Source organism: Protomyctophum bolini, assembly GCF_963924005.1.
Source record: "Protomyctophum bolini genome assembly, chromosome: 14".
Classification (NCBI taxonomy): domain Eukaryota; kingdom Metazoa; phylum Chordata; class Actinopteri; order Myctophiformes; family Myctophidae; genus Protomyctophum; species Protomyctophum bolini.
The window spans coordinates 16,337,795-16,357,871 of NC_137875.1; the positions used below are offsets into that span (position 1 = coordinate 16,337,795).

Consider the following 20,077-nt stretch of genomic DNA (forward strand, 5'->3'; position numbering starts at 1 on the left):
TGTGCGTCTTGCCGTCTTCAAAGCAGGCCAGGCAGCAGAACACAACTCCGCCCCCTATTATCTGAGAGTGGAGCAGCCCTGTTCAATTCTCAACTGCGCATTCCTCCAGTAAGACAAATATAAGATTTTATTATTTAATTTGTAGCGAGTAACGAGGTGTCCGATTTTAAATATAGCGCATTAAAAGTACGATTTTTTCCTTGTAAATGTAACGAAGTAAAAGTAAAAATACAGCAAAAGAAAAGTAGTCAATAAAAGTACAAATTCTCCAAACTTGTACTTAAGTACAGTAACGAAGTAATTGTACTTCGTTATTTTCCACCACTGCCCATATATGGAGATCTCTGTATCTGTCTGTCTACCCCGGTGTCCCTTTTATGCCCATATACAGATCCCTTACTGTACGGAGATCCATGATTCCAATATGCCTATATATGGGCGTAGCTGGTTTGTTTGGTGAAAGGAAACAGGAAAGGAGAAGGAATGCCGCTCTGTCCACTCCAGTGAAGTGGACGAGTGCAGAGGACGCATAGTGTTGAGTGGACGAGAGCAGAGCCTCAGAGACATATACCACTGTGGGGGGGGGGGCGAGAGACACTCGCACAGACCTGAGAGAAACAGGTGGAGAGAGAGATATAAATAGGCTAGGAACCTAAAGTATATCCTGGTTCCATTGATCCAAGCTGGAACACAATAGAAACACAGACACACACACACCACACACACACACACAGCATATCATGCAGGGTGTTACGCTAGCCAGCTGCGGGGTGGGGGTGGGGGCGGGGGGGACTATGTCCCCGGTGATCGACCGTAATGCTATGGTTATTTTCATCGGCTGACCTCCCGACCCCGAGTCATTCCTCTGCTGAGAACAGGGCAAAAAACATGGAGTGCGTGTGTGCGTGCGTGCGTGCGTGCAGCATTTGAGAAATGGATATTGTGAGGAGCATTTTCCTGGTCCTAGAGAGAAATGGATTGTTTTAGGGATTAGGATTAGGCATTTGGAGGTTACATTTAGGGGTCGGGGTTTCATTTGGAAACCCCATTTAGGGTTACCCATAAATTACATTTAGGGTTCGGGGTTTCCCCAACGGACTGTATTTTAATTTTGTCGTGCACCGATGTCATGATCGATGTCTCACACACTGCTGATTGTCTAACTTCAGCAATTTTTTAATGCCGTCGTAAGATGTGTACGGACTCAAGTATAGAGCGCCGAAGTCCTGACGTCACTCGCTTGAGTCATCCCCTGGTTCTGCCTGGTTCACGGAAGTAATTTCTCTATGAAGAATAACATGGGGTCATCTTAGAATCTTAGAAGCATTGTGGTCCAAAAATAAACAAGCTGTCTCTGCGTTATTGTCAGGGAGGTGTATATATGATACAGTCTGTTTTAGGCGCAAATGTAACTAATTCAGTAGCAGTAACAATAGCGTTTTCTCTCAGTAAGTTGATTATTCATGTCCATATGAGTGAAACGGCCGGGATGACATGTTTATTTTTCAAGCACAGTTCTTATGAGGCGATCTAAATCCCCCTCCTATGGGGATTACAATGTAAATAAAAAGTACATGAACCCGTGGATTTGCGCCCTCTTCGGTGCTCTATACAGTAGTAAAATAACAAATAACAAACGTGTGTGTGTGTGTGTGTGTGTGTGTGTGTGTGTGTGTGTGTGTGTGTGTGTGTGTGTGTGTGTGTGTGTGTGTGCGTGTGCACGCGTGCATGTGTGAGAGAGAGTCCCCACATTAGAACAACATTCCTCTCGTTATAGCTCACTTCCTGCCTCTGAATTTCACATTCTAATAGGCCACATATTACAACCCAACACACACGCACGCACGCACACACGCATGCACGCACGCTACAGTGTCAGAACAAATCATAGTACAACGTACACGTGTGTTCAATCAATTATTCAATCAAAGCAAACGGCATATAAACAACACTAGTTTGCTTCTTCTACAAAAATAAAACGTACAAGTTAGTTACAAGGCTGCATTCTGTCGCACGTGCCAAGCTGTCATTCTCTTGTATTATTTTCCCACCACGGAGTAACCTCGCATCTCGGAGGACGGGCAGTGTTGGTATAGGCCAATCAGAGGCAGGCGGGGCGTTACCATGTCTATGCTCGGACGCAAAACAGATTAACGCGTCACATACACATTATTATGTTATATAAAATCCCACCCGTGTGAACTGAGTGGTGCAACTCCCCCCCCAGCCCCCCCTCCACCTCTCTCTCTCTCTCTCTCTCTCTCTCTCTCTCTCATTAGCAGGCAACAGTGCAGCACTATCCCTCTCTCTGTTTCTGGCACAACAGCGCTCCTACTGGCACTCATAGTCATATACTGGTGCTCATTAACCAACACATAGGCGGACACATAGGCACATATATGTGAACACAGACATTGCTGTTCCTTGGAGTGGTTGCACGGCACCACTCAATAATATGAATGAACTGTACACCCACAGATATGAATGGGACACAAGCACATAAACGCGCACACATACATACACACACACACACACACACACACACACACAGGCACACACACAGGCACACGCGCACAAACATTATATTGCCATTATTGCTGTTTTCTCATTCATGTGAGAGCTCAGGTGAGGTCCTCTTATGTAAGCATCACAGGCCCATTCATTGAATCGCTTTTCCCTGGGATGACAAAAATAAACACGGGCATCAAACAGTGCATGTGCTAAATGCCCCCATCTGTGCACCGTGGAGAGACACACATGTACACACACACACACACACACACACACACACACAGAAAGACCTGGGGCTGTCACATGCACGCAGCAAACGCACGCATGCAAAGACGCACGCACGCACACACACACAGTAGCATATGCTATGAACATACCCATCCGCAAACACACAAAAATGAATCACACTCAAGCCCAGCGGTGTGAGGCCGCGCGCTGTGAGCTGGCAGGTCGCACGACGCCATTGTGCGACAGGAATAAGAATGGGCCATCTTCACACGCTGTGCTGTCAGGGAACTGGACCGCTTCACCTCTCGCTATGCAGGATGGCCACTCAGCCTCACGTCTTCACTTAACCCAATGTAGCTATTATCGGTATAGGTCGTAGCTTGATTTGATATGTACCCTCGGTTATTTTTCTACGCTCGTGTATGTTTCCTTTTTACAGTCACTGTGCGTGCGGCGTGCGTACGTGCGTGCGTACGTGCGTGCGTACGTGCGTGCGTGCGTGAGAGAGAGAGAGAGCCTGGGGTTTCTCTTGAGCTTTCCAGCAGCAACAGTGATGCCCATATTTAGGCAATAGTCTCATTACTTCCCAGGCACTACAGTGCTCTCTCTCTCTCTGTCTCTCTGTCTCTCTCTCTCTGTCTGTCTGCCTGTCTGTCTGTCTGTCTGTCTGCCTGCCGGTCCCTAGCAGTCACTAACTCAGACCAGGTATAACATTAAGAAGCCACGATCATGACGATGAATGTCAAGAATTAAAAAATTATTTAATCCAGCGTACCGTACATACGGTACAGTACAGTAGGCAATGATCACAACCAGGAGCTCCATCAGCACAGGCTCAACTTAACTTAACCGGCAGGGTTAAGTTAGGATCAGATCAGGCAGAGGATCAACATCAGGATCCAACTAATCAGGAAGCAGGAATTCAGACAGGATGGTTTAAGTTTAAGGAGTCGGGTAGGAGTTGCTGCAAGGCTTAGTGTGATGCAAAGAGACAGACATTGGAAACCTGCTAGTGTTTTAGGTCAGCTTCTTAACCACTCGCTGGGAGGAGACTCAAAAATAGCAGATCCAGCATCGGGGAGCAGCCTTATGACTCTATGGGAGCAGCCTTATAACTCTATGGGAGCAGCCTTATGACTCTATGGGAGCAGCCTTATAACTCTATGGGAGCAGCCTTATGACTCTATGGGAGCAGCCTTATGACTCTATGGGAGCAGCCTTATGACTCTATGGGAGCAGCCTTATAACTCTATGGGAGCAGCCTTATAACTCTATGGGAGCAGCCTTATAACTCTATGGGAGCAGCCTTATGACTCTATGGGAGCAGCCTTATGACTCTATGGGAGCAGCCTTATGACTCTATGGGAGCAGCCTTATAACTCTATGGGAGCAGCCTTATAACTCTATGGGAGCAGCCTTATAACTCTATGGGAGCAGCCTTATAACTCTATGGGAGCAGCCTTATAACTCTATGGGAGCAGCCTTATAACTCTATGGGAGCAGCCTTATATAACTCTATATTGGAGCAGCGGTGATATAGTGCTGGCGGTAGGGCTTTAAGCAACTAGTCAATCCAGTAGTTGACCTTGCTGGTACTAGTTGACTAGTTGATAAGAAAAAAAAACTAGGTAGTTAAACAACTAGTCGACTAGGAAACTAGGCAACTAGTCACCTATAGTAAAAATCACTAGAAGTGAAAGCCCTAGCTGGCAGTGCATCAGAACGCAATAAGCAATAATTCAAGCTCCCGCTAATCAAAACACTGATTGCATCGCTAGTATAGGCCTCGTTAGGCCTCAGCAGAGCCTTGAGTAGTTTCACTTTCAGCCAAAACAACAAGACCTCTTCTTCTCTGCTCATGTTGCACATTTAGCTGGCACTTGCCACATACCGCTACTACCGCCCCCTGCATGGCGTTTAAGGTGTTCAGTCAGACCTCCCGTTATAGTCCGACCTGTGTTGTATGTCAGTGGTTCCCAAAGTGGGGTCCGGGGACCCCCAGGGGTCCTTGAGGGAGTTCTAGGGGGTCCCCAGCTAAATTGAAGTTTGGGACCAAATGGACCCTTATGGGTCTGTAACTCTGAGTGTACAAATGGAACCAAACGGACCCTAACGGGTTACAAATCGCCTGTGTTGCGGGTTACAAATCACCTGTGTTGCGGGTTACAAATCACCTGTGTTGCGGGTTACAAAATACAAAGCATCTGTGCTGCGGGTTACAAATCACCTGTGGCTTCCTGTGACCTTAGGGTTAGGTTAGGGTTTGGGAGTGTTAGTAATGGTCGGACCAATGCCACGCTTAACATCCATGGGACCGCATGAGGACCGCAGGACTTCCCCCAAGGCATGTCCTTCTGGAGCTATGCCACAATTCGAGGTCACACACACGCCATTTTCTACAGTATGATAGACTAATAAATGAGGGATATTGCCTGTGATTTCTGTTAACTTTTGACTGCGGCGCAGTTCATATTTAGCTACTGAGCTCACAGTATACGTTATAGGTCGCCTGTGCTATTTATTAATAAAGGTTGATGGACAAGAGAATGATGTCATTCTCTGTCTCTCTCCCACCCATCTTTGCCTTTCCCTTTGCCCTGCCTTATCCTCCTCTCCATCTTTCATTTCCTGCATCCCTCCTTTTCTCTCTCTCTCTCTCTCTCTCTCTCTCTCTCTCTCTCCTTCCTTACACTCTCCCTCCTGTCCTCCGTGGTCTTTCCACTGTCCTCTGTCCTCTGTTCTCTTCCCTGTCTCTGTATTTTTAAAGGTTATTTGGCTTTGATACAGAGCCACACAGGACACAGTCTGACTGGAGTGGGAGACACGCACGCACGTATACACAGACACACACTAGGGCCCCTAATCACACCTTAGAAAGCACAAGTGTCTATTTCAAACAAAAAGTGTTTTTTGACTGGGGGGGGGGGTCATATTTTGACGGCAGTAACCTGTCATAATTTCACCCCCCTCCGTATCCAAGGACAGTATTAGGATGCTGATATTGATTTTGTATTCATCTGTAGGGCCCCAGATCACACCTTAGAAAGCACGAGTATCTATTCCAAACACAAAGTGTTTTGACTGACATATTTTTGACACATTTTGGAACTGCCTGTCATAATTTCACCCCCTCCGTATCTAATTATTGGACAGTATAAAGATGTTGATATTCATTTTGTATTCATATTTAGGGCCCCTAATCGCCCCTAATAGCATAGTAGTATAGATGTATAGCTTATATGTATAGTTTCATTATAGATATTCCACTGTTACTTTCTTAGCTACGCATGTTTCTTGATAAATGTCTTTATGTGATGTATTCCCATGCTTTTGTTCTTGCTTAATGTAAGTCGCTCTGGATTAAGAGCGTCTGCTAAATGCCTAAATTGTAAATTGTAAATTGTCTAATCACACCTTAGAAAGCATGAGTGGTTTTTTTAACGGCATGCTGCCTATAATTTCACCCCCCTCCCTATCTAAGGACAGTATTAAGATGCTGGCTGAAGATAGCCGATAGAGAAGTCCAAACGTGTCAATTTTAGTTTTAAGACAACATTTTAACTCATATCTTAAATGGGGGTCTGTACTCCGTAGCCTATGCATGTCAAACTGGGGGTCCTTGAAATTAAACGAGTTGAGAATCACTGCTAGAGCCATAAAAATCTTCCCTGGCATATCTTTTCAAATGGGGGTCCGCGGCAGCGCATGTTCGCCAACCAGCAGCGCATGTTCGCCAACCAGCAGCGCATGTTTGCCAACCAGCAGCGCATGTAGCGCATGTTCGCCAACCAGCAGCGCATGTTCGCCAACCAGCAGCGCATGTTCGCCAACCAGCAGCGCATGTTCGTCAACCAGCAGCGCATGTTCGCCAACCAGCAGCGCATGTTCGCCAACCAGCAGCGCATGTTCGTCAACCAGCAGCGCATGTTCGTCAACCAGCAGCGCATGTTCGCCAACCAGCAGCGCATGTTCGCCAACCAGCAGCGCATGTTCGCCAACCAGCAGCGCATGTTCGCCAACCAGCAGCGCATGTTCGCCAACCAGCAGCGCATGTTCGCCAACCAGCAGCGCATGTTCGTCAACCAGCAGTGCATGTTCGCCAACCAGCAGCGCATGTTCGCCAACCAGCAGCGCATGTTTGCCAACCAGCAGAACATGTTCGCCATCCGGCAGCGCATGTTCGCCAACATTTTCTGTATGTTCGGACTAACGGGACTTCGGATCTATGGGCAGTCCTCTAAAATTCCCCCACCCCTCCTCTCTCTCTCTCTCTCTCTCTCTAGGGGAGATGTTCATGGCGGACGGCCGGCTGAAGGAGGCCCAGTTCTGCGTGGCCGAGGCGGGCTCGCTGTCGCCCAACTCCCACAACGTGATGCTGCAGCGCGGCCGTCTGGCCGAGCTGAGGGGCCTCCTGGACGAGGCCAAGAGCCTCTACGACGAGGCCCTGGCTATACACCCCACGGGACAACGCATCCTGGTGCACATGGTGAGAGACACACACACACACACACACCCCACGGGACAACGCATCCATGGTGCACATGGTGAGAGACACACACACACACACACACCCCACGGGACAACGCATCCATGGTGCACATGGTGAGAGACACACACACACACACGCACACACACACCGCTGGACAACGCATCCTGGTGCACATGGTGAAAGACACACACACACACACACACACACACACACACACACACACACACACACACACACCCCACTGGACAACGCATCCTGGTGCACATGGTGAGAGACACACACGCGCACACACACACACACACACACCTAAGGATGCCTCTGCAGGCAGATGCACATACACGTTATGTATGCATCCTTGTGCACATGGTGAGAGACAGAAACAAATTACGTGCACATATCGCACGCAAGCACGAACGCACACACACACACATACACACACACACACACACACACACACACGCACACACGCACACACGCACACACACACACGCACACACGCACACACCCTGCGGGCCACATCCGGCCCAGAAACAACCAGTGAGCTTGAATTAAATAGGCTATTTTAATACAACTTCTTCAAACATTTTTAATGTAACAGACTTTATACATTTATTTTGTTAATACAAATGTTATTATTAAGCCTACAGTAGCACTGTGAGCACGCTCTAAAGACCAGAACAATTTCCTTTACCGGCATCAATTCGATTAGCAGTACATCTGGATGGGGAAATGGTCTGCGTGTGCGTGCGTGCGTGCGTGCGTGTAAATTGCCGGATACAGGTTGGGAGCATATACTGTAGGCATTCTCCAGACAGGATGGAACTGGTTACAACTGGAATGAAATCATTACATGAGGTTATTGCTTTTCCATCACGAAGAAGCAAAACCACTGTCAGAAAAATAATATGCAAATAATGTTGATTTGTGAGAGATATCCATTGTTCTGCCTCTTGGATATCCCTCACAAATCAACATCAAGAAGTCATGTGGCGCTAATTCGATAGATAATGGCTGAGTTTCCCAGAGGAAATATGCATAGTGAGTGGGCGTGTGGTTCTTCTCAACAACACCCCCTTTCACTGTGAACATAGAATATTCCGTGCATAGATGTGCAACGCAATGGTAGGCCTGAGGCCTGGTATGGTAGGCCTCATGCCTACCACACCGGCCTGACCGGTCAATAGAATAATGCTGAATGAATTAGCTTGTATTGGTACAATACAATAGCCAATACAATTGACTGCACAATAGCCTCCAATTTAACCTCCTTGTATAGGCCTATATTTATTAACCCACAATCGAATGTTATTCCATTTAATTCACTTGCACAATGTAGGCCTACATTTACCTTGCCGACATCACTTTGCCTGTGAATTTAATTGAATGATATTTGGACTGCTAGACAGCTGACAGTAGGCTCTCTTCACTCTTTAAAGAAAAATATATATATCTATTCATCCTGCTACCCTAATAGAAAGGGGTGCATGAGCACCTGGCCGCTCATTCGTGCTCTATCTCCGACCAAGCCACACTTCCACCACACATCTCTCTATGCAAAATAAAACCTGCACACTCCCACAAAAGACATAGACTACATAGCATTCGCCAAAAATGCCTTATTTACTGCTTAAATATTACTTTTCTGAAACACGCTATTCTTGCTCAACCTCAACAGCCTACGTCAGAATCGTCATGTTGGCGTCTACTACGCCAACTACGTTCACTTAATGGGGCCAGTCCTTCACAGTGACACACGCGTTAGATGAACCACGCGACCGGGATGGTTTCTACCCCTCAATGTCGTGCCTACTCTACACTGCCATCCCAAGTCCCCTCCCCCTTTCACTGCTCCTGTGTGTGACCTGTGAACTACACTCTGACTGCACTGTAGGCTACTCACTCCACCAACAACAAAGACACAAACAACAACGACTCATGCTTGCCACCGCCAACTGGACTGGAATATACTCTGCCATCACCCCCCCACAAACACAATATGCCACGAAGAAAACGCAGCGCACTTTCTAAATACACGCGTGCCTCCAAACTTTTGCGAGCCAGTCGCGCAAAACAAACCCAAACAGGTAAATCACACAGCATGTTGCATCCTTCTCAATGTTTCTTGCTTAATCGTTCGTTTGATTTATCCATACATCGCCCTGTGTGTGTGTGTGTGTGTGTGTGTGTGTGTGTGTCGCGAACCGAAACAGGTAATCACACAGCATGTTGCATGCTTCTCAATGTTGCGTGCTTAATAATTTCATTTATCCATACATCGCAATTGCGCCTGTGCGGCTAAGGCTGCAACAACGAATCGATTAAATCGATAATTGAATTCGTTGCCAACGAATTATCTTAGCGATTATTATCGCGGGTGTTTTCCAACATTAAAATGCAACATAAAGCTGCTTTCTTTTTACCGTTCAGTAACGGCACTAGGCTGAACGAACAATATGCAACGGGTCGTATAAACACAACACAAGATTGTCTTGAACGTGACCAGAGTGCTCCGCATCTATTCTACCCCTCTCTCTCTGAGTCTCTCACAACTTCAGTCTCCCCCCCCCCCCACACACACCGCAACGATCCTGTTGCAACGTTAGCTTGCTAGCCTAGCAAGGTTGTGTTTACTGTTGATAGCTTTAGCAGCTATCGCTAACATGAGGAACAGCAACAACAAGTCCTCTTTGGCTCTCCGTGTTCATCGGATTCTTTATCTTACATAAAGAAATACGAGCGACCTGTTAAAGAAGTTAAGAACACAGCGTGGGGACAGAAGTCACAGTGACAGACAAAAATGGAACCAAATGGACTCAAAATTGATTTTACAATAGAAATTAAAATATAAAAATTGGGGTCCCAGAGATAGAAATGGAAAGAAAGACAGTCAGCTATACACGGTCAACATTACAGATTACAGTATCATTACAAGTAGGAGTGGCAATGAAATCAAATTGGATAAAAAAGGGGGTAACATATTAATTTTGAAGGAGTATTCATTTTTATTATCTTTATTGTTAGTTACAACATGCCTAAAATAACTTGAAGCTAATTTTTTTAAGTAATTGCAAAAAGGTGCCATAATCCGATGAATCGATTCATCGTTTAAATAATCGGCCGATGAACCGATTATGAAATTAATCGTTAGTTGCAGCCTCACATATATATTTACTACAGTACACTATGCCTACACGCTGGCCCCAGTGTGTGTGTGTGTGTGTGCCCCTCCTCCCTCCCCCATGGCGCTGGCGCTGTGGAATGTCTAAAAAGTTACAGTGAACCTCACCACAGCCATTCACACAAAGCACGCCAATTGTTGCAGCCTACACAGATCTATTCAGGCCCATTCAATTAATCTATCACTACATTAGTTGCCTGTTCAATCTATCATCTTTTGTTTTACTGCCCATTATATGAAGCATTAACACATTTGCAGACTTTTTCTGGTTGGAGGACTATGAAAAACTGGAATTTTGTTTTAGGAAAGGTACTTTTGCTTTGCCAGACTTTTTATGCAGGGCGTGGGAAATAAGGCAGAATGTTTTGTTTGTGTAACAAAAAAAAAAGGGAATATCAACAAAACATATCTGTTTATTGTACACAATGCAATATTGAATGCAATGACATGGTGTGTCCTGTAAGCCCATGTGGGCTGGACGCCTTTGGTGCATGACACAAAAATCAAGAAATCTATCTATCTATCTATTCAGGCCCATTCAATTAATCTATCACTACATTAGTTGCCTGTTCAAAACTATTTTAAACTACGCTTTATGAAATCATTGTTGCAGCCTACACAGATATATTCAGGCCCATTCAATTAATCTATCACTACATTAGTTGCCAATCACTCAGCAACTCCATAACGACTCATCAATTAATTGGAGCAGCCTTACCACAGAAACACAGATTACATGGACATTCAGAATTTCTACACAACAGACATTTGATGCATGGGGATGCCATTATTTCACCTTCAGCTTTGCCAATGTCAATGTATGCTTATTGCTTTCTCATTCCTATACAGCCCATTGCATTGCTCTGTGTGTGCGTGTGACACACAGAGAGTGACACCTCCCCCCTGCTCAGTGTGCGCGTGTGTGTGTGTGTGTGTACACATCTATGTTACATTATGTATGCACTACTGACATTCTGCAATAACACATTTTACTGACATACAGTTTATCATTACTTCTCATAACCCAATATCTACATTTTTCATCTACCATCTCAGCACAGCAGCATGACGACAGCCACCAAACACGGACACATACCTGTTCATTGGAAACGCCTCTGGCCACAGGTAACTACACACTAATATCATTACCCACATGGTAGTACCAACTTCACAAATATTTACATTGACTGCATTAATGCAACAGCAGCATTATTACATAACTATTGCACCACAGATGATAACATTAGCTATCATAACAACATACAATTTACGTTTCTCCCCTACCATCTCAGCTCCCAGCCATGAGGACAGGACAACTACCACATCACCCCCAGAAACACACATCAGACCACAAAGAAAACGCACATCACTTTCAGCAGATACACGCAACGCCAAACGGAAGCGTTCCACTCACGCAACAGCACCAGAAACAGGTAATCACACGTTCATAACATGTTGCATGTGTGTGCTTTACCAACTTCACAAATATTTAAATTGACTGCATTAATGCACAGCAGCATTATTACATAACTATTGCACCACAGATGATAACATTAGCTCTCATAACTACATACAATTTACGTTTCTCCCCTACCATCTCAGCTCCCAGCCATGAGGACAGGACAACTACCACATCACCCCCAGAAACACACATCAGACCACGAAAAAAACGCACATCACTTTCAGCAGATACACGCAACGCCAAACGGAAGCGTTCCACTCACGCAACAGCACCAGAAACAGGTAATCACACGTTCATAACATGTTGCATGTGTGTGCTTCTGACAACTTCTGTCTGTGTTTAATAGTTTTCAAGCCCGTGCATTGTTATCTTTCTGTGCTTGCATGCACTTTCCTATTCTCCATTTTATCAACATACGTGTGTGTGTGTGTGTGTGTGTGTGTGTGTGTGTGTGTGTGTGTGTGTGTGTGTGTGTGTGTGTCACTTTAATGCAACAACACCATCATTAAATAACACTTCTTCCATTGATGACCTACACTTGCAGTTTATCATTACTTCTAACAACACAATATTTACATTTCACCACTACCTTTACAGCTCAGCATCATGAGGCCAGCCACCACACAACGACACACACCCGCTCATTGGAAACGCCTCTGGCCACAGGTAACTAACTACTCATCTTCTCCCATTACCCCTGTACTGCACTTTTGCTGATAACCATTCACTCCATGACCTAACATGCATACATTTCACAACTCTCATCACTTCTAATAACTCATTAATACTCTCCTATCTACCTTCACAGAACCACAATCACGCATGACCAGACAAAAGACAACACACTTCCGAAAAGCCTGGACACCACCTCAACTACTTACACACAGCAATCCATTACAGACACCTAGGATGGACTCGGTCTGCATTTCATGCCATGCTCTCATGTTCCCCTGGGAGACGTCAAAAGGTCCTGTTGGAAAAAAAACCTTCAGTGCCTGTTGCCGTTATGGCCAAATTCAACTCAAACCATTCATGGACCCACCTCCTGCACTAACATCTCTGTTTGCCAGAACGTCACCACAGTCAAGGGAGTTCTTTGACAACATCAGACAGTACAATGGCTTGGTTTCTATGGCTTCTAAGTCTGTGTCTGGCACGAAAATGAACTTCAGAGGACGTGGCCCACAACCATTCAAGATGAGTGGCCAGATGTACCACCTCACTCCCTCAGCAGTCTTTCCTGACAACACACACAAACCCAAATACTCACAAATCTTTGTCTATGACCAAGACAATGAAATTAAGAACCGCCTTCATCACGCAAGGGGAGATGGAGTTAGGGAAGACACTTTGACCTTGATTCAGGATGCCCTGAAAACAGTTAATCCTTTAGTCAGGTCCTTTAAGAGCGGAGCGGAAATGTTCAACCTCAACCCAAGTGAGGACTTCACCATTGTGTTCAAGGCCAAAAGCTCACAGGGAGCACACAAACGTCATCTTAATCCAGATGTGACTAATGTGGTTATTCTGGCACCCGGGGAACAAACACAGCCGAGGGATGTTGTACTCTACAGAACTGCAGCTAATGCACCTAATCAGAGACAAACAACACGAATCAATGCACTCCATCCTATGTATGATCCAACCGCCTATCCCATAATCTTGCCACATGGAGATGCCGGCTACAGCATTGATAATCACATTATGAAAGTTCATGCAACTTCAACCACACAAAAAGTCAGCCTTCAAGAATTCTTCCGATTCCACATGCATCCCAGAACTACCTCCTTCAACACTCTACTGAGGTCGGGGAGACTTGGCCAAGAGTACTTTTGCGATCAGTACAGCAAGATAGAAAGCTGCCGGATGATCTTCTACAGGAGGAAGGAACTGCAAGACAAATACAGGGTACATCAGTATTCAGGTCTGTCTGACATCCTGGCTACTCAACAAACCCAGCCAGGACAGACTGAGGCTGCCCACATTGGTCAACGCATCATTCTTCCAGCTAGCCACACTGGGAGCCCCAGATACCTGTACAAGCACTATCTTGATGCCCTTGCAATAGCAGCCAGATACAAGAACTTTGACTTATTCATCACCATGACTGCAAACCCACGGAGTGACGGTGTTCTGCAAAACCTCTTTCCAGGACAGCAGCCCAATGACAGACCAGACATTGTTAACAAAGTTTTCAAATGGTTCTTGGATAACCTCCTCAAAGACATTAAGTTGGGTGTCTTTGGGAACATGAAGGCTAGAGTACACACCATTGAGGGACAGTTGAGAGGACTGAAACACGCTCACATCCTCCTACTCCTACATGAGACCTTGAGTGTTGATGACATCGATCACATCATTAGGGCAGACATACCCAACCCACAGACAGAGCCACAGCTGTATGAGCTGGTGTCTCAAACAATGCTGCATGGACCCTGTGGAACAGTCAACCCCAACAGCCCCTGCATGGTCAATGGCATCTGTACCAAGAAATTCCCTAAAGCATACTGTGATGAAACTCGCCTACCTCACAATGGCCATGGCTACCCAGAGTACAGAAGACCCATCAACGGTCACACTGCTAGCAAGCACGGCTTTACCTTCGACAGCAGATGGGTCGTGCCTTACAACCCCTGGGTCCTTCTGAAGTACAAGTGCCACATTAATGTTGAATTTGTCGGCTCCTTTCACACCATCAAGTACCTCTACAAGTACATCCATAAGGGAGTTGATGTTGGCACTGTCACCATTGAAGATAAGGATGAGATTTCCAGATTCATCAATGCCAGGACAATTGATGCTCATGACGCACACTGGAGAACAATGGAGTACAAAATCCAGCACAGAGTCCCTGCTGTCTTCAGTCTCGCTATCCACACAGAAGGCCAACAAAATGTCATCTTCACAGAAGGCCATGCACAGGAGGCCCTGACAGCAGCCAAACCCACTACATTACTGGCCTTCTTCCAGCTAAATGTCAGTGACCATCACGCAAGGCAACATCTGTACATGGACATCCCAGAACACTACACTTGGAATTCAAACAGCCACATGTGGAAGGAAAGATCTCCAACATCCACGCACACGCACACTCCAACGACAATAGGAAGGATGTCCAATGTATCAGTACTCCAGGGAGAAAGATTCTACTTAAAAATGCTCCTGGCTCATATCAGGGGACCAACAAGCTATGACGACCTTAAAGTGTATGAGGGCAACCACTACACAACTTTCAAAGACACAGCACGAGCCATGGGCTTGCTGGAGGACGATGGAGAATGGATCACTGCCATGCATGAAGTCTCAAGTTATGCATCCTCAAGAAAACTCAGAGAAACCTTTGCTATCATCCTCCAATACTGTCACCCATCACAGCCCAAACACCTCTTTGAAGAATTCTTCGAAAAGCTCAGTGATGACTTCCTCCATGCAGAAGCCACTGCACAGATGTGCCCTACAGATGCAGTAGACAAGGCATTTATCCACAACCAGGTACTACTTGCACTGGATGATGAGCTCTCACAAATGGGAAATCGTCTATCCAACTACACGGACATGCCACAGCCAACACCACTAACTGAGCAGGAAAAGCTGACACAAATTTTCACATCAGAAAGATTCAACAACACAGAACAAGAAGAAATTGTACAGCTGCTTAGTCCTCTACTGAATGTGGAACAGATGGCACTCTGCCAGGCGGTTTATCAGGCAGTGAATGCACCAAAAGAGGACACCATCACAAGACAATTCATTCTCAACTCCCCAGCAGGCTATGGCAAAACCTTTACATTTAAGGTCATTGCAGCCAACATTAGAGCACAGAATGGCATTGTGCTGTGTGTTGGCAGCACAGGCTTAGCTGCTCAGAACCTTGAGGGTGGCAGGACAGCTCATTCAAGATTTAAAATACCAATCCCTATCTTTGAAGACTCCGTCTGTGCCATAAAAGCTGAGTCCTCCCTGGCTAAGCTAATCAAAGAAAGCAGCATAATCATTTGGGACGAGATCTTCAGTGTTAACCGCTTCAATGTAGAGTGCGTGGAAAGAACACTGAGGGACCTGATGCATTCTGACCAACCTTGGGGTGGCAAAACTGTCCTGTTAGGTGGAGACCCTAGGCAGACACTCCCCGTTATCAAGAGAGCAAGCAGAGCCCAAATTGTTAGAGCTTGCATCCAAATGTCTCCACTCTATCCTCTCATGAAAGAACACAAACTACACTTCAACATGAGGACTGACATAGCTGAGAGGGAGTTTGCCAACTACCTCCTGGACTTGGGGGAAGACAAAATCACACATGGAGATACTGCCATTCAAGTCCACATTCCACCACAGCACTTGGTAAAGGATATGGATACTCTCATTTCAAACACCTTTCCTGACCTGCACAATGGCTGTGTCCACAAAGACAACCTTCTTAAAGGCACTGTATACACTCCATTAAACAAGGACATACGCGAAATCAACAACAGGTGCTTAGCTGAGTTCCCTGGACAAGAGAAAATCTACTTTTCAGCTGACTCAGTTAAAGAGGACAACTACAAGGATTCTCTGCCTATAGAATTCCTCAACTCACTAACACCCTCTGGAATCCCTGACCATAACCTGAAGCTCAAACTAGGAGCTCCTGTCATGCTGCTAAGAAACTTGCAATCAGGTCGCGACCGCACTCTCAAGAACGGCACCAGAATGGTGCTGGTGCAGATGATGGACAAAGTACTTGAGTGTGAAATTGCACTAGGGACAAACAGAGGTGAAAGAATCTTCCTTCCAAGGATCCCGCACTATGACAGAGGTGAGGAGTTTCCCTTTACCTTCATCAGACGACAATTCCCTGTCAGGTTAGCTTTCGCCGTTACCATAAATAAAGGTCAGGGCCAGGAAAATGACAGAGTTGGCATCTACTTGCCTCAGCCTGTGTTCGCACATGGCCAACTGTACACAGCCTTCTCTAGGGGAAAGAAAGCCAGTGCTGTCAAAGTTTTAATAGACAATAATGATGAGGGCAAAACTGACAACATTGTTTACACTGAACTCCTTTAATTGTCTATAAATCACACTTCAGACTCTGCAATGGCACCAAACTGTTTTTCCTGAGAACCCTCAACAACAAACTGCTGCTGTGCAAAATTGCAGCCACACAAAAGGAAGTCCTGATCCCTAGAATCAAGTTCATTTCTGATACTCAACATTCCTACTTTGAGTGGGCCAGACGGCAGTTTCCAGTCCGCACCGTTTTTGCCACCACCATCAACAAATCCCAAGGACAGACACTTACAAGAGTGGGGGTCTGGCTTTCGTCCCCTGTCTTCACTCACGGACAGCTTTATGTTGCCAGCTCAAGGACGGGTAACCCAGAAGCTCTCACCTATGCCATAAAGCAAAAAGAAGGACAGCCAGAACATCATACTACCAATGTGGTTTTTCAAGCCTTGCTTCGCGCTGTGCTTCCTGGCCCTACAATCCCCATTGAGGTAAGGCTGTTGCATTGCTACATATGTCATTTCTACACATAATATAAAACTGCTGCTAACCTGAAGATCATTATGATCAAACAAATCACTATCCTTTGTTTCACGTCTGCCCTGGTGGACATGTTTCTCCCATTATGCAGGCTCTACTGACCAAAACTTTTCTGTGTCTCCTTTTCTACAGGCTCAACCATGACAATCTCTGGAACCAGAAACACCCCTTCCACATCACCCCACTCCTCCACGCCCTCCTCTGGATCAGCTGCCCAATATAATTGTTCCTTTACTAAGTTGGCCTTTCCACAACAACTGTGTTCACTGTTGGGGGGGGAGGAGGGTCCACGTGTTGCAAGGCCAGGGCTCTAAGGGTGTTTTACACTTTGAAGTATTGTAGTAGTGTATCTAACATGTTAAAAATGACATAGTGCACTTGATTGTAAAATGTAAAATATTTTGGTTAGTAGAACAGTTTCGTTAATTAACCTCAGGTATACATTTGATGAATATAGTGCACTTAATTGTACAATTTAACATGTTGATTACAAACTGCTGCTATGCAAAATTGCAGCCACACAAAAGGAAGTCCTGATCCCTAGAATCAAGTTCATTGCTGATCCTCAACATTAACATTCCTACTTTGTGTGGGCCAGACGGCAGTTTCCAGTCCGCACCGCTTTTGCCACCACCATCAACAAATCCCAAGGACACACACTTACAAGAGTGGGGGTCTGGCTTTCGTCCCCTGTCTTCACTCACGGACAGCTTTATGTTGCCAGCTCAAGGACGGGTAACCCAGAAACTCTCACGTATGCCATAAAGCAGAAAGAAGGACAGCCAGAACATCATACTACCAATGTGGTTTTTCAAGCCTTGCTTCGCGCTGTGCTTCCTGGCCCTACAATCCCCATTGAGGTAAGGCTGTTGCATTGCTACATATGTCATTTCTACACATGTCATTTCTGAATAATATAAAACTGCTGCTAACCTGAAGATCATTAGGATCAAACAAATCACTATCCTTTGTTTCACGTCTGCCCTGGTGGACATGTTTCTCCTATTATGCAGGCTCTACTGACCAAAACTGCAGCTTCTTTTACTATTCACTGTTAACATTAACACTCACATTTTGTGCTTGAGTCATCCCTTATCTGTGTCTCCTTTTCTACAGGCTCAACCATGACAATCTCTGGAACCAGAAACACCCCTTCCACATCACCCCACTCCTCCACGCCCTCCTCTGGATCAGCTGGCCAATATAAGTGTTCCTTTACTAAGTTGGCCTTTCCACAACAACTGCGTTCACTGTTAACATTAACATTCTTTCCTACAAATACACTCAGACTCCATTAAAAATACACTGAGACCAACATTTTACATGTTTTGACTTTGTCAACCTTTGCTCCCACAGAAGCTCTCACCTATGCCATAAAGCAGAAAGAAAGACAGCCGGAACATCATACTACCAATGTGGTTTTTCAAGCCTTGCTTCGCGCTGTGCTTCCTGGCCCTACAATCCCCATTCACGTAAGGCTGTTGCATTGCTACATATGTCATTTCTACACATGTCATTTCTGAATAATATAAAACTGATGCTAACCTGAACATGATTATGATCAAACAAATCACTATCCTTTGTTTCACGTCTGCCCTGGTGGACATGTTTCTCCCATTATGCAGGCTCTACTGACAAACCTTTCTGTCTCCTTTTCTACAAGCTCAACCATGACAATCTCTGGAACCAGAAACACCCCTTCCACATCACCCCACTCCTCCACGCCCTCCTCTGGATCAGCTGCCCAATATAATTGTTCCTTTAACAACATGTTAAAAATGATATAGTGCACTTCATTGTAAAATGTAAAATCTTTTGATTAGTGGGACATTTTCGTTAATTAACCGTAGGTATACATTTGATGAATATAGTGCACTTAATTGTAAAATGTAACATGTTAATTCATTTCATGTATAGTAAATGTATGTAGGATAAATGGACAGTCATGGTTCCTATTGGGACCACGACTTTAAGGGGGGGGGGGGGAGTGTGATACCCCACACACATACTGAGTAGTGGATGTGCCTGCCTATTGCCTAACTTTCATCCTGTAGGTGAGCCTGGGTAGGGCATTGGCCCGATGGCTGATGGGAGAGCACCTGGGCCCGGTGTCTCCCAGAGGCCATAAATACCACACTCATCCCAGTTGAGAAGAGAGATCCAGAGGAGCCACACCTGCTGCCTCCACTCCCTTCATTAGCCTCCATGCCTCCGTTCCTTTATGTTTGATTGTTCTTTCCATCCACACATGCACCACACCATGTATCACACATCCATACACTACACCTACACCACTGACTCACTGACTACACATTCCATATAATTTGTTATGTTAAGTACTGCAGTTCTTTTTAGTTCCTTATATAGGCCTATTATTTAATAAATCATATATTGTTCATCTTTCGCACGTCTCCTGCTCCGAATGTTTGTCAAGGCAAGAACCAGCCATGACAATTCTTTCCTACAAATACACTCAGACTCCATAAAAAATACACTGAGACCAACATTTTAAATGTTGTGACTTTGTCTACCTCTCACAATTTCCTTCCTCCAATTTGCGCTGCGCGCCGCTAGGATGAGCGGGCCGAAGGCCCGCGAAATTCTAGTATATATATATTATTATTTTTTTATACTGAAATAGGCCTAAACATACAGTAATTTCAAAGTTTTTATATTTAAATGAGAT

General features: G+C 45.4%; 2 protein-coding genes across 4 annotated transcripts in view; both read left to right on the plus strand.

Moving 5' to 3' along the window:
* ttc7a (tetratricopeptide repeat domain 7A) overlaps positions 1–20,077 on the plus strand; it is a gene marked incomplete at both ends in the record, with an annotated part of 101,544 nt that overhangs the window by 52,256 nt on the left and 29,211 nt on the right. Inside the window, 1 exon segment of the mRNA XM_080782244.1 lies at positions 7,023–7,225. Coding sequence (XP_080638370.1) covers positions 7,023–7,225 — 203 coding nt within the window.
* LOC308328426 (uncharacterized protein) lies at positions 10,522–19,875 on the plus strand. Of its 3 annotated transcripts, none has more exons than XR_013965292.1 (7): positions 10,522–11,839; positions 12,009–12,149; positions 12,466–12,534; positions 12,677–17,342; positions 17,524–18,251; positions 18,508–18,863; positions 19,055–19,875. XR_013965292.1 is itself a non-coding variant. In XM_080782242.1 (5 exons), exons 1-5 carry the CDS (start codon positions 11,472–11,474, stop codon positions 12,692–12,694), a joined length of 429 nt encoding a protein of 142 aa, XP_080638368.1. In that variant the 5' UTR covers positions 10,522–11,471; the 3' UTR covers positions 12,695–13,761. The 3 variants fall into 3 exon arrangements, 1 of the variants encoding a protein (XP_080638368.1); XR_013965293.1 differs by having other exon boundaries at positions 10,522–11,531; positions 11,699–12,149; XM_080782242.1 differs by lacking the exons at positions 17,524–18,251; positions 18,508–18,863; positions 19,055–19,875 and having other exon boundaries at positions 10,522–11,531; positions 11,699–11,839; positions 12,677–13,761.